The sequence below is a fragment of the Theropithecus gelada genome, chromosome 8 (assembly GCF_003255815.1).
Source record: "Theropithecus gelada isolate Dixy chromosome 8, Tgel_1.0, whole genome shotgun sequence".
Taxonomy (NCBI): Eukaryota; Metazoa; Chordata; class Mammalia; order Primates; family Cercopithecidae; genus Theropithecus; species Theropithecus gelada.
This window is the reverse complement of record NC_037676.1, coordinates 120,019,649-120,046,333: the sequence shown is the minus strand read 5'-3', so window position 1 is coordinate 120,046,333 and position 26,685 is coordinate 120,019,649. Positions and strand designations below refer to the sequence as shown.

Here is a 26,685-nt window from a genome sequence, read left to right as displayed (position 1 = left end):
TCTCTAGACTCAGGCAGTAGCTAACCAGCAACTTCTCATCTTGTTTCTGTCCTGTCAGGACATAAGAAGCAAAGGAGAAATCATCCAGGAGGGAACATTTGCTTCGGCGTGAGGCAGTGGAGCAAGGAGGAGTGATTTTCTAAGTCTTGTTTTCCAGCGCTTCATTAGGCTCTGCTCTCCTTTTTTTTTTCAGGTTTAAAGCCCCCCTCCAAATTCACTGCAGTCATCCATGCGGTGACCCCGCTGGTCTCTCAGTCCCAGCCAGTGTTGAAGCTTCTTGTGGCTGCAGCCAAGTCCCAGTACTGTGCCCAGGTGAGTGGGAAGTTGGCAGAGCAGCCCCTGCCTGCTCCAGCTCCAGACCAGAGATTCCTCCCTGCTTACCTGTTCTCCCCCAGGCTCCCTGGGCTCCCTAGGACTCCTCTAACATCATACCCTCTTACTCCCTTTCATTCATCCTGCCTCATTACACCCTTTTCATCCACTTAGAAATTCTTGGAAGTGAAATCTGGCACAGGGAAGGGGTGGGTTCTGGAGAGACCTTAGCACTGGTATAGGGTTAAAAAGTATATATACGTACACCAACACATTCTCTAGAGAAGATATAAGCACATGATTTTGTTTTTAAATGTCAAAATGACAAAGTAACATCCAAAAAGCCTCTGGGAGGACCCAGGCAACTAAGCTTCACTAGAAGAAGCAGACTTGTTGGTGTCATGAAGCGTCAACTTTTCTTTTCATAGCAACCATGACTAATTATAAAATTGGGAGCAGACGATTATGTCTATGGTAACAATATTTTCCAAATCAGTGTTGCGCCGATACTTGAACAGTGGTTTTTCTGATTTGTGAATTAGTTTATGCAAGAAGGTTTACAAACAAGGAAAGAATTCAATAAGGAAGTATGCATTTTTGAACTAAATGCCTTTATTGGAAATTATAAAGTCACATAAAATCAGCAACCATTCTAGAGCATGCAAAACATGAGCTCATCTTAGTTCTAGCTTGAATTTTTTTATTTCTCCCACATTGCCTGGTGTAGTGCAAGTTCAGAGCAGATGTTCAGATGCTCAGTATACATTTTTATTTAATTTGATCAGAGTTGTTATCTCACACACCATCATAAGATATCAGAATTTAGGAAACCACTTTATTAAGCTCCAGCCACCCTGAAATTCTTTTTCCCGCAGCTTTCCCCTATTCCCGGACACAGTTGGTTTTGTTTGTTTGTCTCTTTGTTTGTTTGTTTACTCTTTCTGTCCTCTCTCCAGTTGTTGGGGTGATAATGTTCTGAGGTTGTGTGGGAATGGACTCACTTTAATACTCAGTTTTGATGTCTGCCGTTCTGTCTCGCTGAGATCTCCAGCTCCTCTTTCTCTTTCTGACTCTGAGAAGAGGCTTTGGGTTGGAGGCCTACATAAATACATCCTACCCCAGCCATCTAATGAACCCCATCCCTTTCAGATCATAGTTCTATGGAATTGTGACAAGCCCCTACCAGCCAAACACCGCTGGCCTGCCACTGCTGTGCCTGTCATCGTCATTGAAGGAGAGAGCAAGGTAAGACTCGAAGGGGAACCTATGTGTGGAACCACTGTGGAGCCTTGGTTTCTCCATGGGGCACTTTGGGTCTTGGCCCTAGATGTCTTCTCCCTGTTCCTGGATTATTTTTTCTAAAACTGTACTTTTCTCAGAATGTTCTCAGCTTTGACCGCAATAGGCTTTCAAATCAGGGAAACCTGGGTCTTCCTACCAACTCTTCTGTAGCTTTATGACCTTGTGTGTATACTTAACCTCTATGAGCCTCAGTTTCCTCATCTACAAAAAGGAAACAATAATATATACCTTGCAGGGTTGCTGTTAGGATTAAGTAAAGTCAGGAACTGGCAGTAGTTATCTTTCTATAAATGACAAGGATGAAGATAAAGCTGATGGTGGTGGTGATGCATGAGGTTTGCTTGGCTGATTAATCTGAATGAGCTATGTCTGGATGCATGAGGTTTGCTTGGCTGATTAATCTGAATGAGCTGTGTCTATCAGAATAGTGGCTCTTTCTCCCATTCCCTTTAAAAAGGACATTTTCACCTTAGTTTTGTTTGGCATCTGCCTGTAAAGATTGTCACAAGTGCTGCATAGCTGGCCTTTCTTCTGTTCTCCAGTTCGCTTTGCCTAGAGCTGAACTATCTTTCTGATCATCTCCCGGCCCTTTAAGGTCTCCATTTGCTAGTGCTTCCAATTAACACTTGAGGCCATGTATAATCTGGCCCTAGCCAGCCTTCCAATCCTTTCTCTCATTGCTTTCCCTACAGACCCTGTCCCCTACCACATTTGATCATTTCTAATTAGCTGAATTGCGCAGTGTCTCTTCCTACCTCTAATTTTGACTTTGCCATTTGTAAGTCTTGACCACCCCTCCTTAACTCATCATCTCTGCTTGTCAACATTCCCATATATTCTTTAAGCCCCCGTTTGCATGCTACCTCCTCCTTGAAATTTCTTCTACTAAAGAGCACCCAGCTTTTTTTTCTCTAGCTTTTGCTTGTTGCTTTCTTATAGATCTTACCCGTTGTGAAGGAAATAGTCACTACTAAATGAAATTGAGATTGGTGAAGCAGTGCCATCCAAAACACTTTCCTTATCAGTCCCCAAGGGGTCAGGTCATAAGAGAGTGGCTCACACCTTTGCGCCAGAATGACAAAATTAAGTTTATTAGGCTGCACCATTTGATATCATCATCGACTCACCAAAAGTGGCAATTTCATATGGTTTGACATAATGCAATTGTAACTGTCACATGGACAAGATGATCAGTGCATTATCCATTCGTTTCCCATTTATTAGTGCCTACTGTGTGCTGAGCACTGTGTAACAGGCTTGGAACACAGTGGGGAATGTGACAAATATAGCCATGGCCCTCATAAGGCTGGAGTCAAGCAAGCTGTTTATTAAAGAGCTGCTTGGTAAGCATTTATGAGAGAAGGTGGATGTTGGAATAATCACATGCCTCTCTCGCGAATCCATCTCACCATAAGCATGGTTTCATGCAACCCCTTATATCCATCCCCCCATAGAATAACCCATCATAGGAATGGCAGTGTTCCAATTCCAATGCCTGAAGCCATGAACAGTGCTCAGAGGCAGGCAGTTAAGGTTGAACTTTGGGATTCTTTGTTTGATATGCTTCCATGGGTCAAGGAGACCAGCTCTGCTTCTGGTGGATAATGTCTTTCTTTGGATATGTCAGGATATTCAGACACAATCCAGTCTGTCTGGGAGCCATTCCGATTTCTTTAGGTAGTATAGCATTTTCATGCTCTGACTCACTGATTGATTTTATATTTTCGTTCTCAGTGAAAAGAAACTCCCCGTTTATTTATAAAATGGTGGTGATAATAATAGTACCTTTCTCGTGGGCTTTATCAGATGTCTCTTACAAGATGCCTCAGATCCTCCCTGCTGCATCTATATTCAGGCTCCTGGCATTTGTTCAGTCCTTGCCTCCACCTTGGGCACTGAATCTAGTGGGCTGGGTGCTTCCTATGTCTTTTCCCTGACTTTCGGTGCCCTGGGATTGCACCTCAGAGTAAAGCTTTTGCACTTAAGTCTTGCGTCAGGCTCAGTATTTTAGGAAACCTGGGCTATGACATGGACCCATTTTGAGGATTAAATGAGATCGTTGCATATCAGATGCTTACTCCTGTGCCTATTATACATGCACCAAGGGTTCAATAAATGTTAGCTCCTCTTCTGGGAGACATCATAACGTTAGGATTTGTGTTATGGGCTCTAAAGTCAAACTTACTTTTGTGTGACTTAAAGCAAGTTCTTAATCCTCTGTGTCTCCATGCCCTCTTTCAATAAATGGAAAGAGTCATAATATGTAACTAATAAGGTCGCCAAAAAGATCAGATTATGTCAGACTACATAAATAAATGTACTGAAAAGTGTGGGTACACTGTGGATGCTCAATAAATCTTAACTATTATTGTGTTTTATATAATTACTTGTGTATATTTCTTATGTGCCCCCCCCAACCGCCCGCCACACACACACACACACACCCCCCGCAAGACAGTAAACTTCTTGAGTCTTGGTCATTTCCTAGGCATGTTATTTGTTTGTTTGTTTATTTATTTATTTATTTATTTATTGAGGCAGAGTTTCTTGTTGCCCAGACTGGAGTGCAATGGCGTGATCTCAGCTCACTGCAACCTCCGCCTCCCGGGTTCAAACGATTCTCCTGCCTTAGCCTCCCGAGTAGCTGGAACTACAGGCATGCGCCACCATACCTGGCTAATTTTGTGTTTTTGGTAGAGATGGGGTTAGTCGGACTGGTCTCAAACTCCCAACCTCAGGTGATCCGCCCACCTCGACCTCCCAAAGTGCTGGGGTTACAGATGTGAGCCACTGCCCAAGGCCAGCATGTTTGTTCGTTTTAAAAGAGTTGGGCTTTCACATGGTAGCTAAATCTTTCTTAAATGAACTAACAAGGAAAACTCAGTTCACTCGGGATTGACTTTGTAAGTACATTGGTTTCTCTCATGCTAATCCATTTAAGAAGGTCGCTGAGGCAACATATTTGAAAAAAAGCCTCTCATTTCTGCATGAGAATTCGAAAGTGGATGGCTTTTGGGCTTTTTACCTCTGTTGATGAGACAGGTTCAGAAAAAAAGGAAACAGATCCCTTTAAGACCTAGGGTTGGGCAGATGATGGGGAAGAAGCCCTACATCTTCCTCATTCTGCATTTTAAAATCTCTATCTCCATGAATTTGAAATTAATATGTTTGCTGCTTTGGCTGCAAAATTCTGTTTTAAATTTATAGGCCTTGTCTTTGCAGTTTTCCCCTGTAGGCTTAACAAGGGAAAGGTCAGGGCAGTGCTAAGCTGGCAGCTAATGGTTTCTGCGTTAGTCGGTGGACATGTAAAGAGTATCAGGAGGATTGCTTCAGGCTGAGAATTCTGAGCACTGTGTCTATGGGGTTGCTGATCACTTTGTGTTTTATTTTAAAAGCCTGAGAAAACAACAACAGCAAAATAACCTGACCAAGTTGACAGATGTGTAGGAGCAACCCCTGAAGCCGTGTATGCTACAGATATGTCCCTTGAGCTCTCAGAAATGACTTAGAGTGGGCACTGTCCATTCATTGAAGTCCTAGGTGCGCTGGTAGCTTTGCAGTCAAATAAACCGAGTTTGAGATGAGGCCTGCAGTTGAGCTGGCCCCTAGGAGTATTCAGATTTGGCAGCTTTGGCAGCTGGCTAGCTACCACCCTTTTCCTCTTTCCCTTTGTCTCTAGTGTTAAGTTGCTTCTTTCCCTGGGCCTTTGTCTCTTCAAAGTTGATGGCAGGTGTGAATTCAGAGAGGATGTCATCATTATTACTATAACTTCTGGAAGAAGGTGGTGAGCATGTGATTGGCATATGTGTTCCTAAATTCACTTGTGAGGTCCTTTCCAGAACCAGTGGCCAAGGTGCTCTATAGAGTCACACCATCTGGGGGAAAATCCTGGGTTTGTTTTGGGCAAGATACTTAACCTGCGTATTTCAGTTTCCCTCCCTGTAAAATGGCGTTCTTATAAAGATGAAACCCAGTGATACATATGAAGGACGTGGAACATATCCTGGCACATAGTAAATATTCAAAAAATGTTATTCTTATGGTCTCAGCATTCTTACGGTTAGTTCTTCTATGGTACATTCAACACAAAGGTTAAGTTATGACTATCACAGGGTAACCTCTCCACCCTCAATTTTTCCAGCTGATGCCATAATCTCCAAAGCCCCCACTACACACACACGCACACCTGTGTGTGCACACGTAGTCACATGCCCACCACCTTCTTCCAGAAGTTAGAGTAATGATGATGACATCCTCTCTGAATTCACACCCACCATCAACTTTGAAGGGACAAAGGCCAGGGAAAGAAGCAACTTAACACTGGAGACAAAGGGAACCTTTCCTTATTCTAGAACTGCCCAAACTTTATGCATACACCACCTTCACAATTTTTCTAAATCCATGGATCATGTGTGCTATTATTTAATATTTTTCTTCTTTTTTTTTTTTTTTTTTTTTTTGTGACAGAGTCTTGCCCTGTCACCCAGGCTGGAGTATGGTGGTGCAATCTCAGCTCACTGCAACCTCTGCCTCCCAGGTTCAAGTGATTCTTCTGCCTCAGCCTCCAGAGTAGCCGAGACCACAGGCATGCACTACCATGCCCGGCTAATTTTTGTATTTTTAGTAGAGTCAAGGTTTCACCATGTTGGTCAGGCTGGTCTTGAACTCCTGGACTCAAGTGATCCACCCACCTCAGCCTCCCAAAATGCTGGGATTACAGTCATGAGCCATCACGCCTGGCCTAATATATTTCTTTAAATCAGTATACTTTTCATTTTAATGAAGTTATTTGTAACTTTAATATTACCTTTGCTTGCTGTAGCTGCTCATATATGTGTATATATTTAATCTGTGCTAATATATATTTTAATTTGTAAATGTTTGTAATTTGTAAAAGCAGCATCTTCTATGATCTGCTCTCCCTGTGGTTTGTGTCCACACTTGGAATCACCTCTCCATCCGTTCACTCTGTCGGTCGGGAAGAGTGGGTGTCAGGATGCGGGTTCTCTCCTCAATGCCTCTGCATCTGCCAAGTCTTGTCTTTAATGCTTCATTACTATCTATACCTCGTGAATTCTTTCTGCCCATCAGGGTCCTGCTTAAATGTCACTTCTTCTACGAGGCCTTCCTCTGCTCTTCCAGACAGCTAGTTGCTCCATCCTGTGGTCTCCTGGCATTTTTTTGTATCAAGCAAAGGCTGGTCATCTGCTTCTTGGTCTCCTCTACAGACCATGAACTCTTCAAAGACAGGGAAATATATCTTAATTATCTTTGTACCCTCTTTGACCAGCAAGATGCCTGGTACACAGTAGGTGCCCAATAATTGTTGAACAAATAAATCTGCATTGATGAGAAATGAGATTCCTTCAGTGTTGAGGGGTGACATGGTAGTAGCACATTCTTTATGCAGGTGAGGATGGGAGAATTGTCCTGAAAACAAGACTCTGAAGTTACCTCTTTCCCTCATTCCCTCCCCACTGCCTACTTCTACTTCCTCCCAGGTTATGAGCAGCCGTTTTCTACCCTATGACAACATCATCACAGACGCCGTGCTCAGCCTTGATGAGGACACCGTGCTTTCAACAACAGAGGTAAGAACCCATGCCTAAGGAGCGGCAGGTGGGCTGTTCAGACGGTCACCTCATGTTGCACAATACTAGTGCTTCTCTTAGCCGTGCCTTGGCAGAACTAGAAAACATTTTTCAAAACTTCCTACAGCAGTGGTTTTAATCAGCCCGATTCCTGCTAGCACCTTGCCGCCACCTGGCACTCTGAGGAGGGCATCTCCCCTTCATTGTCTCTGCTAATTGGATCCTCATTTGCATAACTGGGCCTCACCTCTCCTTCCAGGCCTGCCCTCCTTTTTTATTTTTAAACAGCACAGTTGTGGGCAGGCGTGCAGAACCAAGGGGAAGGGGGAGGGTGCCTGTTCTGCATTATGTTGAAACCATGCTGTCCAGAGGCGACAATCCCATTCCTCTCCACGTGTCCTATTGTCTCAATTGGGAGACTCTATTTGGGGCTCTAAAGGCAGCTTTTCTGTCTTGGTTTAAAGAGCTCATTTTCTTTCACCTATACAAGAGCAAACGGTTTCACTTTAAGGCTGGGATGGAGATTCCTATTTCAGATGTTCAGGTATTTGTGCCAAAAATAAGATTGCCTAAAGAATGCGTGCAGAGGAGAGAGAGAGGAGGAAAGATAGATATGGTAGAAAACCAATTTTTACAACTCGAATGAGTATTGATCTCTGAAACCTTCCTTTAAACCATGCAGGGGACAAAAGACAGCTATATAAAAATGGAGTATATGAGAAATACATTATTAATGGCAACTACTAAAAAGCATGGAGACGCAACTACTTAAGCCTTTCCCCTCCCTTTCTTTTTTCCTTTTTGTTCACAATCATTTTCCTTTTAATGTAAACATCAGTGTAACCTGCGCTTTCCTGGACACCAGTCTAGTTCTAATGGCCTGCTGCCCACAGAGCCAGGACTCAGTGTTGGCTTAGGCAGGTGGACTCAGTGTCTCCTTCTTGAAATTCCACAGATGAGGCCGGGCGCAGTGGCTCACGCCTGTAATCCCAGCATTTTGGGAGGCTGAGGCGGGTGGATCACAAGGTCAGGAGTTCGAGACCAGCCTGGCCAATATGGTGAAACCCCGTCTCTATTAAAAATACAAAAATTAGCCAGACGTGGTCCAGACACCTGTAGTCCCACCAACTCAGGAAGCTGAGGCAGGAGAATCGTTTGAACCCAAGAGGCAGAGCTTGCAGTGAGCCGAGATCGCACCATTGCACTCCATCCAGCCTGGGCAACAGAGCGAGACTTCGTCTCAAACAAACAAACAAGAAAAGAAATTCCACAGATGCTTTCGAGGTGCCATTAGATGGCGTTGCATAGATGTCATGTCAAAGGGCAACCTAAATAATCCCAGGACAAAATGTCCTGGGCCTCACCTTGTTAAAATGCTTTCTATGCAGCCAAAGCTCTATAAGTACTTGTTGAATGAGTGGTTGGGCAGGGTGGGGGATGCATGCTTTCGGGATTCAAGGTGGGCACACCGCCAACTGTGTCATGTGTAGGTTGGCAGGAGGAAGGGATGTTGATAAGCTTAACATTCAAAGGGAAAGATAGCTATGGAATACAGGGTACAGGTGTCTCCGGCTTGCATTTTTCTGCCACTTTCTGCAAGGGAAACTGGAACACATTCATTCAACAAGTATTTATTGAGAGATTTCTTTATCCTGGTCTCCATGCCAGGTACTTCAGTTACACAGTTCCAGGCTATATGCATCTGAATCCTGGCAACAAACTGAATTCAAATCAGATGATTCAAATGAAGGAACTTTGGATTCCTTAGGGAGATGTAGATGGGGTTAAAAGATCCCATAAGAGAGAATGAGGTACCTGGTAAGTAATGACAGCAGGAAGCAGCTCTTCCCTTTGGCCTGAAGGAGTGAGAGAAGGAATTCCTTCTTTCAAAGGCCCTGGGAGATGGCACTAGGAAGGAGAGTCTGCTCTACAAGTGCTATGATCATGGAAGGACATGGCTACTGCCAGAACTCTAATGGCAAAGGAGAGAGGGAGCAGTGAAGAGATACACTGACCTCTCTCTCTGTCCTGTCTCGATTTTCCTGCTGGTGACTCCCATTGACCTAACCCAACCAGGTGATGCAGTCATTAGGGGTCTGTTATCCGAGGGCACAGGGCAAGACAAGAAGAGTGGACAGTGGATTTTGGAGGGCAAACACAGGCAAAGCAGCACACCGCCGTGGGGCAACAAATGGTCAAGACAACTACAGCATGTACCTTAATCATCGTATGACCTGAAGTATTGATTCATCTTCTATCTTCCCCTGGGCACAAGGCAATTAGTCTCACTCTAGGATTTGTTTTTCCCTATCCCATGGTGAAATAACTTTCAACTGCTGTGATGCATCCTCATGCTGGTGAATTTCTTTTCAAAGAATAGCAATTCCAACCACTCAGTGCATGCTGGGAGGAACATGTGTTGTATGTGAAGTAATTAGAAGTCAACGTGGGTTGAAAATGATATGTAAATCTAAGAGGCTGGCAGTCTGGTTTGCTTTCGCCTGCTGATCAGTGGAGTGGTTCTGTTGCCTAAAATGGTCCTGGGCAAGGATTTCTCTTTTCTCTTTTTTTAGGTGAATAGATGTTGGTTCACTTTTTTTTCCTCTCTAAGGATCTCAGATTGTTTAAATGTCTCCTGCAGCATTGAGGATAGATTTTTAAGCAGCATCCTATAAAGGGCATTATAGTTGGTTTATAGTTATTTACATTTATCTGGATTGCTGCAAACGCTGCTCAAAAGAAAACAGATGTTGGTTTTTCAGAGAAAGGGCCTTAAACTGACCTTTGCCTTCTTTGATGTGTTAATAATCTGTGTGAAAGCAGTGCTATCACAAGAATCATAGTTTTATCTGAATTTACTTTTGAGTTCCTTTGAAATGACTTGAAACAGCTTTAAGATAGTAAGAAATTCATGTGATGAGAACACCCCATTGGGTTCTGTAGTAGTTGCTGGTGCATGTGTTTCCTTTTCAAAGAATAATAGAAGACCCCAAAGAGTGCTGTCAGGCAGGCTGATCCTTTGACAACAGGCAACATAGTATACTATCCCATCAGTTGGCGCCATTAGTATTGACCACTAGTGAAAAGGTACAGGTTATCACAACCCAATTTCAATTTTCTGGCAGATGTTCCCCATCCTCTGCTATCTTTTAACTTTGAGATAACATGCTCCCTACCAAACTTTCTTAATGTCGGTTCCACCACCCTGTTTTTTCCCCCACTCTGGATTTTTTCCCCACCCCCCCAACTCTGGATTTTTTTTTTTTTTTAGATGGAATCTCGCTCTGCCGCCCAGGATAAGAGGGCAGTGGCACCATCTCAGCTCACTGCAACCTCCACCTCCTGGATTCACATAATTCTTGTGCCTCAGCCTCCCCATTAGCTGGAATTACAGGCGTGCAACACCACGCCCAGCCAATTTCTATATTTTTAGTAGAGACAGGGTTTCACCATGTTGGCCAAGCTCGTCTCAAACTCCTGACCTCAAATGATCCGCCCACCTCAGCCTCCCATAGTGCTGGGATTGTAGCCATGAGCTACCATGCCTGGCCCCCTCTGGATGTTATAGTTTTGGGGAACAGGCCATATTTTTAAGTCTTCCTTATCTAAAGATAAGGCAGTGTATTAGGATTTTTCAGGCAAACAGAATCAATAGAATATATATATTATATATATTATATATATACATATATATACACACACACATGCGCATACATACATACATACTCTGACAGAGAGATTTATTATGAGGAATTGGCTCACACAATCCTGGGGGCCGGGAAATCTCACGATCTGCCATCTGCAGGCTGGAGACCCAGGAAAGCTACTGGTGTAATTCTAGACAGAATCCTACAGCCTGAGAACCAGGGAACCAATGATGTAAATCCCGGCCCAAGGGCAACAGAAGTTAGATGTCCCCGCTCATTGGGCAGGCAAAAAGAAAAAGGGGATGAATTCCTCCTTCCTTCACCTTTGTTTTGTATTCACGCTCTGAGATGACTGGGTACTGACCATCTGCATTGGTGAGGACAGTGTGCTTTACTGAACCCACAGATTCCAATGTTAATCTCATCCAGAAACACCCTCACAGACACACCCAGAAATCATCTTTCATCTGGGCACCTCACGGTATAGTCACATTGTACAATTAACCATCACAGGTCCTGCTTTTGAACCTCTGAGAGGGTAGGACCTGGACTTAGCAGCATCACTCACTCCCCCGGCTACCATCACAGTGCCAGGACTCAAAATATTTGCAGAACAGATGAAATTTCCATTTGTATTGCTTATCAAGAAGAGATAGGGCAAAGATTATGAGGTGAATCATAACCTGTATAAGAGACAAATTGCTATCCTGGCTAACACGGTGAAACCCCGTCTCTACTAAAAAAAAAATACAAAAACTAGCCAGGCGAGGTGACAGGCGCCTGTAGTCCCAGCTACTCCGGAGGCTGAGGCAGGAGAATGGCGTAAACCTGGGAGGCGGAGCTTGCAGTGAGCTGAGATCCGGCCACTGCACTCCAGCCTGGGTGACAGAGCCAGACTCCGTCTCAAAAAAAAAAAAAAAAAAAAAAGAGAGAGACAAGTTGCTTTTAACACTAGAGTAACAGAGCCAAAAGAGAAGTTATGATATAGTACATGGCACATTTGAAACCAGACTGCCTGAGTTTGAATCTTGGCTCTGCCACTTATTAGTGCAGCAAATTACTTGAACTTATAATGTCTTAGTTTCCCTTTCTGTAAACTGAAGAATGTAAAAGCCCCAGGGGTATTGTGAGGATGGAATGAGTTAAAATGGATAAGCACTTATAGCTGCGCCTGTTGTATTTATTATAAGCTTTTCACAATTATGAGCATTATATGATGGTTTGCTGGCACTATTTTTGTTATTTTTATTTTCTGTTTATTATTTTGACTTACTATTCATCAAATGAGCATAGAAATCAGAAGTGAGTTTATGCATTTGAAAACAGAGCATTTGCTAACTGTAAGTGCTGGTTTATAGCAGGTTCAGAAGTACCTGCTTTGGGCTACTATAAGCACTGGAAAGACATTTAGCTGCATTTCCTTTAAAATAATCCTGTGGCTTCAGTTGGCCTTGTCCCCACTTATTCTTAGTGATTTTCGCTGTGGATGCTTTCTTCTCGTTTCTCTTAAACTGTGCATCTTCAAGCCTAAGAGGCCTGAATTATGTTTTCTTTTTGATATCTGCTCTGTATTCCTGTTAGAACTTGTTGTGTTTTCAAATGTCATTTCTCTTACTCTTAAGAGGGTGCTTTTATTTTAGGCACTTTGGCTTTGATATATGCTGGGTGTGATATATGTTGTATATTCATTCTTTGGATATGCATGGGAAATTTCTCATTTATAAAACAGATGTGTTTGTGTCTCATGTGAATCAGGTCACATGCACCTTTGAGGAAGGGGGAAAAGAAGCAACTGCTTTTTCGACTTATGTTTTAGCTTGAACAGACTGGATTTTTAAAGGGCATATCAGCAAATGTTTTTTCTTCCTTTCATTTCCACACTAATCTGAAGTTTCTTTAACAGAAAACATTAAAATGTGCATAATTATGGGGCAAAATGTCAAGCAGTCAGTTTAATTTGGTGATGAATACATAGAATTAATGTTTCGCCACAGTCCCAGGATTTTGCATTATGAATTAGTGGGGGGAGGGTCATGTTTTGTTGACATTTGTTAACGCTGTTGATTGCTTGTTTGGCTTGTGTTCTGCCTGCAGGTGGATTTTGCCTTCACAGTGTGGCAGAGCTTCCCCGAGAGGATTGTGGGGTACCCCGCACGTAGCCACTTCTGGGATAACTCTAAGGAGCGGTGGGGATACACGTCAAAGTGGACGAACGACTACTCCATGGTGTTGACAGGAGCTGCTATTTACCACAAGTGAGGAATCTGGACATGTCTCTTACAGACTTTACGTAGCTTTTTATGTTGGCTGCCGCATAAACAGGAACCAAGGCCAAATCTTGTTAACAACATCAGGGAAAATTAGTCTGTATCCCCACTTAAGTTTTGCTAATGTGTCAAATGTGTGTTTTTGAAACCGAAACCTCTTGGCATATTTCATTTCCAGAAATTATGGTAGAGTCACATTTTCAGTTGGTCTGAAGTGTGAAAATACACTCAGGGCATATTAGGTAGCTGAATATTTAGAATAACAACAACAAAAGGAAATACCTAAATCAGCACCCAAGGGCACTGTTCTAGGTGCTTGGGATTCATCATTGAGTAAAGTAGAAAAAATTCCTTGACAATGCAGGTCTTACATTCTAACAAAGGAAGATAGTCTACATAATAATTCCATAGTTTATTAAGGAAATAAGTGATATAACAAAAGACAAAGTATAGAAAAGGATCAGGAGTTCTGAAGGTGGAGATGGGGCAGGTTGGGGGTGTCCAGGGTGATTCTAATTGAGCAGGTGAGATTTGAGCAGACTTGAAGGACAGGAAGTTAGTCAAGAGGATATGTGCAGGAAGAGTGTTCTGCCAGGAGAACAGTGAGAATAAATGCCCTGAGGCAGAATACTGGAGAACCATCAAGGAGACCACTGTGACTGGGTGGAATGGGTGACAGGAAGTCAGAAAAGTCAGGGGGCATGGATGCATGACCTTGATGTCCTTGATCATGAGGACTTGACTTTTTCTCTAAGTGATATGGGAGGAGGGCAGGGTTTGAACAGGGTTCGACATGTACAGCATGTCACTGTACTCTGAAGGCTATAGGCAGTTTTAACACAGTGATAAATCCGGCAGGACCTTGATGTCCATCATGAGGACTTGACTTTTTCTCTAAGTGACAGGGGAGGAGGACAGGGTTTGAACAGGGAGGAGAAATCCACCTTTTCTTTTATGCATCCACTGTGGATGCTATGTTGATAAGAGGCTATAAGAGACCTAGAGTTGAAGCAGGAAGCCCTATTAGGAGGTGATTGACATTATCTAGGCAAGAGATGGTGAGATCCTGGGACCAGGAAGTGAATGGTGGCTGTGGTAAGTAGTGATCAGATTGTTTTGAAGATGATTTAGCATGATGTCTAGACAGTCTGGATGTACAGTTGATGACTCCAAGTCTTTTGACCTGAAGCACTGGAAGATTCGATGAGGAAAGCTACAGATGGAACAAATATCAGAGAAAATATAGGAGTTCAGTCTTGGATATGTTAAGACATCCAAAAGGATATATGGAAAAAGCTCACGGGTAGAGATACAAATTTGGCAATTGTTTGCATATATTTGATCTTTAAAGCCAGGGGACTGGAGTAAGATTACCAAAGTAGCGAGTGTAGATAGATAACATTCCCCACTCAACCAGTACCAAAATCCCCGCTCTTCTGTCATAGTAAAGGTGAACACACCAATCTTGCCTTAGTCGTTTTTAGTAAAGAATAGGGAATTTTGCTATCTCAGGGATAGCTTGGAAATGCTCAAGGCATAAACATTTAGGCTGACTGATTCTTGCTCTCGAGATTTCACTTCTTGAAAGTTCATTGTTCCTATTGCTTCTGCCACCACCACTCAAAGAATCTGATTCACCCAAATGATTTTTCCTATAAATATATGCTATATGTATATAAATACATTTTAAAAACAGTAGGATGAGAAATAATTCAAATTAATTATGGGTTTTCTATTACGATTGACCACCCCATTAATTCAGATTTTGCTCTAACAGGATTGAAATATGTATGGTTTAAGGGCACAAATATAGAACAGTCTATTGTTGGACTCAGAGTCAAGGGATAATATTGAATACAGTTCTGATTAAGCCAATGATTAAAATTGTTAAGCAGCTTTATAATATATAGATCATGTGTAAATAACTTCTCTTGCCATCTAAGTATTTAGTTTTTCTTTCTAACTCACCAGTCTGATATTAGAGTTAGACTGGGCAAGCAATGTCTGTATGTCTGTATCTCGGTGCCTTATTTCCTCATCTGTAAAATGGGAGTAATAATAGAGCCTGCCTTGTAGGCTCCTTCTGAAGGCTAGATGAAGCATTTCTTGTAAAACCCTTTAGAACACTATCTGGTATATAACAAGTACTGTAGAAGTGATAGTTATCGTCATCATCATTATCATTGTCATCACCATTCATGACATGTTTAGGGATTCAAAGAATGGGTATGTGTTTTCTGTCTCAGAAGTCCACTTGTCATCATGTGATAATGGCCCCCTGTGAAACCCATCTTTGATTTTTACAGATATTATCACTACCTGTACTCTCATTACCTGCCAGCCAGCCTGAAGAACATGGTGGACCAATTGGCCAATTGTGAGGACATTCTCATGAACTTCCTGGTGTCTGCTGTGACAAAATTGCCTCCAATCAAAGTGACCCAGAAGAAGCAGTATAAGGAGACAATGATGGGACAGGTAAGTGAGTGTAGAAGAGCCCTCTTCCCTTGCTTCACTCACTGGTGGTTCAGCCCCAGGTAATGAGGACTCATGCACCTCTAGATGTTCCACCCAGGAGCATATAATGAGGAGAAATCAGAAATGAACCACATCTGAAAGCTAGGAAAGAGTATATGATTGGTGCAGGGATAATTAGGAAGACACAGGTTAAGAGTATCTTTATGCCAAGAATATAAAGCTGTCCTATAATCTTTAAGGTGACATGAGAAAGATATGTCTCTAGAGTTTGTCTTAGTCCATTTGGGCTACTATGACAAAAATACCATTGACTGGGTGGCTTAAATAACAGACATTTATTTTTCATGGTTCTAGAGGCTGGAAAGTCCCAGATCAAGGCACCAGCAGATTTCATGTCTGGCAAGAGACCGTTTCCTGATTCATAGACAGCCCTCTGCTCATTGTGTCTTCACATGGTAGAAACAAGGGCAAGAGAGTTCTCTGGAGTCCCTTTTATAAGAGCACTGCTCCCATTTGTGAGGACTCCACCCTCATGACCTAATCATCCCACAGAGGCATCACCTGCAAATATCACATTGAAAATTAAGCTTCAACATATAAATTTTAGGGGGCACAAACATTCGGCCCTCTGCAGAATTAAAGCCCTACAAATAACTTATGAAAGTTGATTGTAGGTACCTTATTTAATGTCTAGCAAACAATACTGTCTTTAACACAGTTTTCTGGTGCTTGCAGTTGAGTTGAATTGTGTCTTGGTGACATAGCAGGAGTCACAATATTCAATTTTCAGTTCTAGAATCAGCGTTTATAAGCTGTAGACAAGTCAGTTTCCTTCTGAAACTCAGTTGACTCATCTTTAACATGGAAATGGTGGACTCTACCTCATACAGTTGAAATATGTGAAATAAAAGTGAAGTAAAATATTGTGTTGAGTTATAAAATTGTAGTATTAAAGATATTTTCAAGGAAATAGAATCCAACATTTTCTTTTTACAAATAAGAAAACTAAGAAAACTAGTATCTAGTGAATTTAAGCATATTGCCACAAGTTGTCACTGGGAATTGAATCCCAGGGTCTGTGGATTCCACTGCTTGTCCTTGTACACCCCGGTGTCTTGGTATCAGGTCCATCTGGATATGCTGAATTTCATCTATCTTTATTCATCTTGAGCAGAGCCCCTACTATATGTAAGAAATAAAAAACCTTGGCCAGGCACACTGGCTCATACCTATAATCCCAACACTTTGGGAGGCCGAGGCAGGCGGATCACCTGAGGCCAAGAGTTTGAGACCAGCCTTGCCAACATGTCGAAACCCCGTCTCTACTAAAAATACAAAAAATTAGCCGGGCATGGTGGTGCATGCTTGTAATCCCAGCTTACTCGGGTGGCTGAGGCACGAGAATCGCTTGAACCCGGGAGGCAGAGGTTGCAGTGAGTTGAGATCATGCCACTGCACTCCAGCCTGGGTGACAGAACAAGGCTCTGTCTCAAAAAAAAAAAAAAAGAAAAAGAAAAAGAAAAAGAAAAAACAGATAAAAAACCTTAAGAAACAGCATTAAGATTCACCCATGTTAAATCATGGAGTATCCAACAGGATTGAGGTTAATCTGAATGAACATACTTTAACCTGGTTATATTAGTTCAATTTTGAGGGGATTTGCATATGCCTTGGAAAACATATATGAATGTTAAAGAGAGTATTGTTTGCAGGCATTGGAAAACATATACAAATACAGCTTTTGCAAAGGAAATCTTAGCTGGGCCTCAGTTAAGCTGACAGTTTTTCATTCATTAAATTTAGTAAGCAAAAATTTAAAGTTTATAAATAATTTAAAGCTTATAAAAAGTTATTTAGTACTTAGTATGTTATCAGGTACTGTTCTAGGTATTGGTTATGACGAAAGAACTGTCCTTAGCAAGAGTCTGGTGGAAAATTCTGTTTCCTTCTAATTATGGAAAGAACAGATAAGAGGATTTGTAAGAATGTTTAAGGCTGAGAGACTATTCGAATTCAGGCAAGATGTATCGTCTATTATGTGCCCAAACATTTTTATTTACATTTTTATTTATCTCTCAAGAATGAGGATACATTCTGAGGAATGCATCATTTGGCAATCTTGTCACCCTCCGAACATTATCAAGCGTACTTACACAGCCCTACATGGGACAGCCTACTCCACACCTGCGCCATATGGTATAGGGCTACTGCACACCTGCGCCATATGGTGTAGGGCTACTCCACACCTGCGCTATATGGTGTAGGGCTACTGCACACCTGCGCCATATGGTATAGGGCTACTGCACACCTGCGCCATATGGTATAGGGCTACTCCACACCTGCGCCATATGGTGTAGGGCTACTCCACGTCTGCGCTATATGGTGTAGCCTATTGCTCCTAGGCTACAACATGTATAGCATGTCACTGTACTGAATACTGTAGGCAGCTGTAACACAGTGATCAATATTTTGTATGTAAATATTTCTAAATACAGAATAGGTACAATAAAAATAGGGTATTACAGTTATATGGGACCAGAGTCATCTATGTGGTCCAACATTGATTGAAATGTCATTATGTGGTACATGACTGTATATTATCTTATTTAAAGACATGACGTTTTAAAAATATTTTTTACTCAGAGTTCTTCAGAACACTCAGTAAGTAGACAACTCTAGTCATACAAGGCTTCTTATGGGGTGGATTTGTGCTGTTTTCATAGATTATTCTATTTCTACCAAACAGTATTTCTAGTAATTTCTTACATCTTTACAGAAAAATCTAAATTTAACCTTAGGTCTAACTAGGTGTATTCAGGTACTATATTTGCCCCCCTTCTTTCCATCATACACAGTAATTTATTTAATGTTTGTATGACCGGTAAAGTAAATGGATATTATCCTCTAAGATTAGGCTTTTATTACATAAGAAAAACATCTTTTCTAATAGATGTTGGTTGACTCAGAATAAATGTTAACATCTAGAAGCAAAATGATAACCTGAATGATTCAATGAAACTTAAAAAAAATTTTTTTTTAATAAGAATGAGCGTAAACTCTAGAAAGTGTTTCTAGTTGCATATATGAGTGTTTTTGCCTGAGTACGGCACCCTTTGGGAATGAGTGGGCCAATCAAAAATGACCCACAGGCCGGGCACAGTGGCTCATGCCTATAATCCCAGCATTTTGGGAGGCCAAGGCAGGCGGATTGCTTGAGCTCAGGAGTTCAGGACCAGCCTGGGCAAAATGGCAAAACCACATCTCTACTAAAAATACAAAAATTAGCCATGCGTGGTGGTGTGCACCTGTAATCCCAGCTACTTGGGAGGCTGAGGCACAAGAATCACTTGAACCCAGGTGGTGGAGGTTGCAGTGAGCTGAGATCACGCCACTGCACTCCAGCCTGGGTGACAGAGTGAGATTCTGCCTTTTTAAAAAAAAAAAAAGGCCCACAAACCCATATCCATTTAGGGTCAACACAAGTTACGTTTAGGACTGTCTACTCTGATATGAACTCAACCAGTCAGCTCCATTTGATATCTTTCTCTGATTTATCGAGTTCTCCTCATATAAAGGCTGAAGAATGAAGCTTGAGTTCTGCCCCTCTCTAGCCTTGAACAAATAACTCTAACTTTCTTGAACTTGCTTCCTCAGCTATAAAATGGGGATATTATTACCTGGGTAGATACTTCACCAGATTGTTGTGAAATTCAAATGAACTCCATGAAAACACTTTACAAATAGTGTTTTGTTTGTTATTCTGCTGTTCAGAGAAAACTTGACATTTGTGTTTATCTTCAGTGTTATTTTTGAGCATGTTGACACTGGGATTTTAAAGTGACTCTTACTGATTCTCACACTAAAATGTATCTTCCCATGAAAGTGTTTTTCTAACAATGTGAGCACAACAAACACATTGAACACACATGCATACATATACATCATTAAAGAGTTGCCTATTGACATAAATGGGCTTGTGGGTTTTTTCCCCATAATTGGGCAGCCCATCTTTTCCATATTCATAAAAACAAGGATTTAAAGACAATGTGCTTAGTCATTCTATTTAAATTTCAGCACTCCAGTCATTTAAGGCATTCTTTTTAAATCAATGCCAATCATTTGCATGATCTAAAAATATTTAACCAACTTTAGGGGCAACACAGAGCTAAAAAGATGGTAGCCATCTTTTCTGTTCGTCGAAAGTTAATCTTTTTTCTATTCTGGGTGAGCAGTGATTCTTTGGAGGGCTGATTGCCCTTTAAAAAGTAACCTTTGGGGGTTTTAGTTGAATAGGAAAGCCAACAATTCTTGGGTTAAGAGAAGAACAGAATTTTGAGATTTTAGTATAAAGTTAGTTTTACAGCAACATGCCCTATTTACCACTGAATCTCCCCTTCTCATCCTCATGGAGTCACGTCAATGGGAAGGCTACAGAAGAGAAAATGGAATTTTAGATGCTGCATAACACTAGCCTTGACTGACATGTAAAAGGTGCTATTTTGTTCTTCAACTATATACGTGAACTTTTAACAAAGGATTTAGTAGGACCCTTATAAACGTAAAGAGATAGTAGAAGGGAGGAAGTGATGGATAGAGAGAAAGATAGACTTCTCAAGGTAGACTTCTCAAAGTTGGTTGGTATTTCTAAATCAACTACGTAAACAGGAAGGATTTGGAAAACTATCTTTGAAAGCATAAACACATCGTTAATCTTAGTACCTGATCCCAAGAGCAAAGAGAAGTTTTAAATTGAGTCATTGTAGTACTTGAGCTTCAGTTGCTAAGTCATGGACTGACCAGAGGATTAGTCAATAAATTTTGGAGAGTTAAAGTCAACATGAATCTTTGTTACTGTGTTTTTAACGCTGAGGAACGTAGCATACCTTGGGAAAAACCAGCATCAGCGATTGCATTTTCAGCAGGTGCATAGATGGTGAGACTTGGTGGCCGGGGCAGACCTCGAGCTCTGCTGCTCGCTCATTTGCCTGACTTCATTTTCTGCAGTGTTTCCATCTCACTTTGCATTTCTCTCATCATCATCCTTGTTTCTCTCCTTCTCCCTAGACTTCTCGGGCTTCCCGTTGGGCTGACCCTGACCACTTTGCCCAGCGACAGAGCTGCATGAATACATTTGCCAGCTGGTTTGGCTACATGCCGCTGATCCACTCTCAGATGAGGCTCGACCCCGTCCTCTTTAAAGACCAGGTCTCTATTTTGAGGAAGAAATACCGAGACATTGAGCGACTTTGAGGAATCCGGCCAAGTGGGGGAGGGGAAGCGAGAAGGGACGGGGGTCAAGCTGCTTTCTCTTCCCAGTGCAGATCCACTCATCAGCAGAGCCAGATTGTGCCAACTATCCAAAAACTTAGATGAGCCGAATGACAAAAAAAAAAAAAAAAAGGCCAATGAGAACTCGACTCCTGGCTCCTGGGACTGCACCGGACTGCTCCAAACTCACCTCACTGGCTTCTGTGTCCCAAGACTAGGTTGTGTACAGTTTAATTATGGAACATTAAATAATTATTTTTGAAATGATTGCTATGCAGGTTTAAACTTTTTTAATGATCAAAACTATTAAAAACCAGAGTTCTTTGTTTAATCAAAATTGTGTTGGTTGTGAATATTTCAAAGCTGCTATTCCTTTTCCCACAGACATCATTGTCATGGCCATGTAGGGTGTCCTGCAGTTTCAAAAGTTCAGACTTCATGGAAAACACAATAAGTCACTCTACCCATTATCAAGAAATAGCTGAGCATAAGTTGTAACGTCATTATTCAACTTTGCCAGTGCAAATTGTTTTCCACTTCGAATCTTCAAATCCACTTGAACTTTTATCTCTAAAATGTCGCTGCATGAAAGAAAGTATGACGACTTCCAGGTAGGCAGTTCTAACTGAAAACTCTATGTTTGAGATAGATACATATGATAATCATTTTTCATTGGGGGGTGGGGGGAAATTAGTATTAGTACCAAGAAAATACTAGTATAATTAAGAAATGTTCAGTTTGCACAAAGAATCATCTGGATAACCCACCAGCATGTTAGTGAGATGGAAATACAGACCCACAACAGTAACCCAATACTTGCAGGGGTGTGGGCACGGTTATAGATTCAACCATTGACCTAAGTCTGTGTAGCACTGGGAAAAGGCTTTGGTTTAGAAGCCAAGGAAGAATGAATATATTGGGGAGAACAGATTATTTACAAGATGAACTCTTTAATGTTTGTGAAAATCTCAAGTTTCAGAGTTTCTCTATCGAGAAAGAAACAGGGATAATAAGGTGGAAATGCACACCAATGAACAAGAGGATTGCTGCAGAGTAACTGAGGAGGTGTCTAGCCATTGGGACCCTGATGCCATTTTCAGTCAAACATTGTTTTGAGCAAGAATCTGGCAAACAAAATAACAACAAATGTGAATACAGTTTCTTGTACTTTTAATTTTTAAATCTGTGGAGAAGTTTAGTTATGCTTCTTGCTGAAAAGAACATTTCTGTCCCTGAAAATGCTATCTTGGGCTTATAATTATTGTTAAATTCCAAGTATAAACTGAAAAAAAAAACATATCACTAACTCTATTATGAAAAATGGAGACTTCTGATATTAAATGCTTTCTTCTACTTGGAAGAGGCCAGAGAAAACAGGGAAGAGAAAGATATTATTGAGTTTTACCACTTGTTATGCAGAATAAACAATAAGCACTTGAGAGTCCCTCCCTCAAACTCTCATGCATTTCATATTTCTTTACCATTTATTTTCAGTTTTGTTTTAGAAGAAAAGTTCATCAGATAATGTTGTTCTGATAGCTTCAAGTGGCCATCTTAGGTCAGTGGAAACCATAAGTCCAGTGGACTTTACCTCATCCTTTCTTTGTAAACATCTGGGAGAGGAAGAGGAACTTGCAATGATAGCTTGGGGATGATGCTGTAAACAGGAATGAAAGTGTTTGCGGAACTCCAGAGAGGTGACTCAACAGGCTACCTAGCTGCAGAACAAGGAGTAGGGCCCACATATCCAGATGGTGTTTTGAGACGTGCATAGACAGTGAAGTTCAATTGAAGAGAGGCTTTTCTCTGCAGCCTCATGACTCAGAACAGCTCCCTAAATACCTCTCTCATCTAATTGGACCCATCCGTAGTCCATTCTCCAACATGTGACATTTTCCCTTAAGTAGATGTGATTATCTTTTATGCATTTGTTGAAAAATAATTATTAAGTCCATGGTACTTGCACTTGTGTCTTTCTATAAAACGTTTGGTCTTATAGGTTTTGTGTCATTTAAGCTGCACTTCTCAGTAAGTTAAAAGATTAGCAGTTAATCTTTATTCATTTGGCCTTTGCGAATGTGTATTTAAATTATTTTTTTCAGGATTGGCAAATTATTCTTGTGTCTTTCTCCTTTACAAAAAAATAAATGCAATATTTTGTTCAGTGACCCCAAAACTAACATGAAACTTAGGTGGTCATGTTGGCTTGCAAAGCAATGACCCTAATTGTACCAGTCAGTCACACAAGTGGATTCAAGGACCTGCTTTGCCAGACTGACCTGTCACCAAGCTCATAGGACACATGTCTTCCACAAACAACGTGTGTCATGTGAAGAATAATGGTAATTATAAATAAGAACAGGATATGACACACCTTTCGTCCACTTTAAGTCTCCACAGTTTCATTTTATGTCATTCTCTGAGCAAATCTCTTTGGGATGTGAGCTAGCGTGTTCTTCTCCCATTTGGAATATAAGACTGGGAATAGAACAATGCTTAACAAATCAGTGAAGCTCAACAGTAATATGTAATTTTAATTCAGTTAGGAAAGAGTTGTACTGCATTGCAGCAAGTTGACAAATCATAGCCATCTCTGTAGGGTGTCAGGAGTTATCTCCTGGTCAACTTTAATGATAACTAGGGGTCCCGAAGTGGGCTAACATGTGCTGCATTGGAGAGAAGCCAAGGTCCAAGCAAGAGTTCAGTGCCAACCACATAATGAATTGCTTACAGAAATTCTAGAGGACTCAGCCACTTACGGATTTCCACATAGCATCTTTTCCCAGCTCCACATTAAGACACAGGATCTTAAAAGTAATTTTTGTAAAGCTGGCTATGTATTTATTTATTTATATGAAAGGGTTATAAATATCAAAGCTTACCAACACATTAATACGGATCACCTTTGTTCAAGCTAGCAAAGTGGCTCAAACTTGAGACTGTAGAGAAAAATCCATGAAATGATCACAATAGTCATACCACAAAAGATAGCATAGCTAGTTGGGCCTACCTGGTCGTATCAACACATTTTCAGATAGATGCTTCAGAAAAAAGGGAAAGCTTGTTACTGGAATCTTATGTGCATTATACTTTAATTTCTTCTTGTTACCAATGGTGCTCAAAGAAGGGTCAATCCGGTTGCATCCTTCAATTTCCCTTTTAGAATGACTTTTGATTTTCATTACAGTAGGCTATGTTAGCCTTTATTTTGGTGGTTCTCAAATACCTGGTGACTTGAAAGAATATTATGCTAGTGGCCTTTCATAAAGGTTACTGAACTTTAATCAGGGGTGAGATGAATGAATGTGAATAGGCCTATATACTATTTTTTTTTTAATTAAAAAAAAAAAAAACAGGGCACTTGATTTAAGAACAAACCTGTTTAGAGGGCAGGATCAGGGAAAAGACAGCCTTACTAGGTTGGAATCTGAATGAGATTCTTGCTGGACAAGGCTGAATTGTGGATGCAAAAGCCAAGCAAACTTCCCAGACCTGGAAGTGTCTTGTGTTCCCTTGGGTCTCTGAGAGCTCCAGTATTTAAAAGTAGCAGTTATTGCCATGAACTCTCAAATAAAAATGCTCCTGCCTTTTAATTGTGAATATAATCAACATGCAGCCAGTACATCAACATGCAGCCAGTACATCAGGACCCCAGTTGCTGAATTCATTTACCTAGTTCCCATTTACAGCGACTATGGACAAGAACCTTTCAGATGGTTTTGTCATTCTTGGCCAGATTTAACCAAGAAATTTCTTTCACCACCAGCCTCATTTTCTCAGGCATGCTTACAGGGACAAAGTTGTTTTGAGTTAAGTTCTCAGCAAATAAGCATTAATATCACACTGTGTTAAACTTGTCTCACTTGGTATTAGAACTTCAGCATAAAGAGATTAGTTTATTTTTTGACACCAAGTCTGTTTTTTTTTTTTTTTTGCTTTGAGACAGAGCCTTGCCCTGTCACCCAGGCTGGAGTGCAGTAGTGCAATCTTAGCTTACTGCAACCTCCACCTCCTGGGTTCAAGCAATTCTCCTGCCTCAGCCTGCCTAGTAGTTGGGATTACCGGCGTGCACCACCATACTGGGCAAATTTTTGTATATTTAGTAGAGACAGGGTTTCGCTACGTTGGCCAGGCTGGTCTCGAACTCCAGGCCTCAGGTGACCCACCTGCCTCTGCCTCCCAAAGTGCTGAGATTACAAGTGTAAGCCACCATGCTTGGCCCCACGTCTTTTTTTTTTTTTTAAAGCTTGGGGGATTAAGTACCCTAAGATAGTGGTCTCTCCCATCAGTTCAATAACGCTGTACAGAACCTCTGGATAAAAAAGCTGTTATTTACACCATAATTGTAATGATGGACGTGACTCCTCAAAACCACCTCTCCCCTTTTTGCCCTTTCCAAAAATCAAAGGCTTTTGTCTCCATGAGTTTTACCTAGTAGGGATTGTAGTTGTCACTGGTCTAGAGTTCCAATACATTTTATATCAGGAACCTCAATGAGCTACCCAGAATTGGAACTTACATGGCCCAGTAACTAGGAGAAGAAGGCAACTCTTGAGAAAGCTGAGCCCTCAGGATAGCACAGTCTCACCCTTGTTTAAAATCAAGTCAGGCTAGCCTTTCAGTCACTCTGGTTTTGTAATGATTTGCCTTTTAGGCCTCAGGCCATTTGATTTCTGCAATAGTTTTCTGTTCTTCTCCTACAGGAATACATCCCCGTCCTTTCGGTTGTAACTATTACTAAAACTAGGGCCATGCAAATGACCTGGTTACCATGTAATGAACCTTGTGTACTTATTTTGAGAGAACAATATGTATAGGATATGTTGAGGGGCAGAAAGAAAGACATCAAAAACTGGAACTATTTTAGGTGGCAAATTGTAACGCAAAAAACAAAAGTATACCTTATTTTGTATACGATGTACATTTGGGACAGAGTTTTCTAATATGTTGCCAATGTTTTTGTAGTGTCACCACAGGTCTTTTCTGAAGTGTTTTCCCCATTTGTTATAGAGTATTAATGACTTAGCATAATTAAGCCCTCAAGTATGTGTGAGAGAGCGCGTGTGAGAAAATACAAAGCCATAGATCTTGATTTACTTCACTGACCTGTGTAACTTTATGTCTGGGTTTCGCCATCCAAGATAGATTGTTTTATAGAGAGTGTCACCAAAGACTTTTTCCTTCCAATTTATAGAAGAAAAAAGAAATTATTAATAAATGACATGACTTTTCATCTGTGTGGTTTTCATTCCATCTTTTCTGTTGACTGCAGAAAGACGCCAGTTCTCAGGAGGATTCTGTGTGCCAGGAAAGGCCAAGCTTCCTTGGGGGTTCTGGGGTAGACAGGCAGATAAGGTTGGACAGAGAGTGTGCTGGGTGTAGGGCCAGCACTCCCAGCCTGGCTGCAGCCCAGCGCCCAGCCTTATGGGGAACATGGGGCTGCCAGCCACAGCCATCTTCCAGACCAGATGCAGCTGGTGCTCTTGGAAGCAGGCCAGGGTGAACAGTGGTGATATGCCCAGTTCACAACATTCCTTCGCATGAATGCTGGGACAAAGTGGCAGGGCCGAGCCCCAGAGCATCTGAATCCTGACAGCTGTGGCCATTACCCCTTTGGTTTCAACTACTGCATCGAGCTCATGAATTGCTGGCTTGCGAGGCGTATATCACACTGGCATTTCTCAAAAGAATTTTTAAGTGCTTCAGGTGTGTTGCAGCTCCATGATTCAAGGCCACTGTAGTAAGGTTTTATGTTCTTGCAATACTCCTTCCTTCTCTCCTGTTTTCCTCCCTCGCTCCTTCCATCCCAGTGGTAGCTCT

At 41.5% G+C, this 26,685-nt stretch overlaps 1 protein-coding gene across 1 annotated transcript in view; it reads left to right on the top strand.

Moving 5' to 3' along the window:
• Positions 1–21,202, top strand: part of EXT1 (exostosin glycosyltransferase 1) — a 318,792-nt gene extending 297,590 nt beyond the window's left edge. The window contains exons 6-11 of the mRNA XM_025393756.1: positions 194–312; positions 1,462–1,557; positions 7,116–7,205; positions 12,947–13,107; positions 15,426–15,597; positions 20,662–21,202. Of these exons, the coding sequence (XP_025249541.1) occupies positions 194–312; positions 1,462–1,557; positions 7,116–7,205; positions 12,947–13,107; positions 15,426–15,597; positions 20,662–20,847 (824 nt within the window). The 3' untranslated portion in view covers positions 20,848–21,202. The remainder of the gene's footprint in view (positions 1–193; positions 313–1,461; positions 1,558–7,115; positions 7,206–12,946; positions 13,108–15,425; positions 15,598–20,661) is intronic.
• The last annotated feature ends 5,483 nt before the right edge of the window (positions 21,203–26,685 follow it).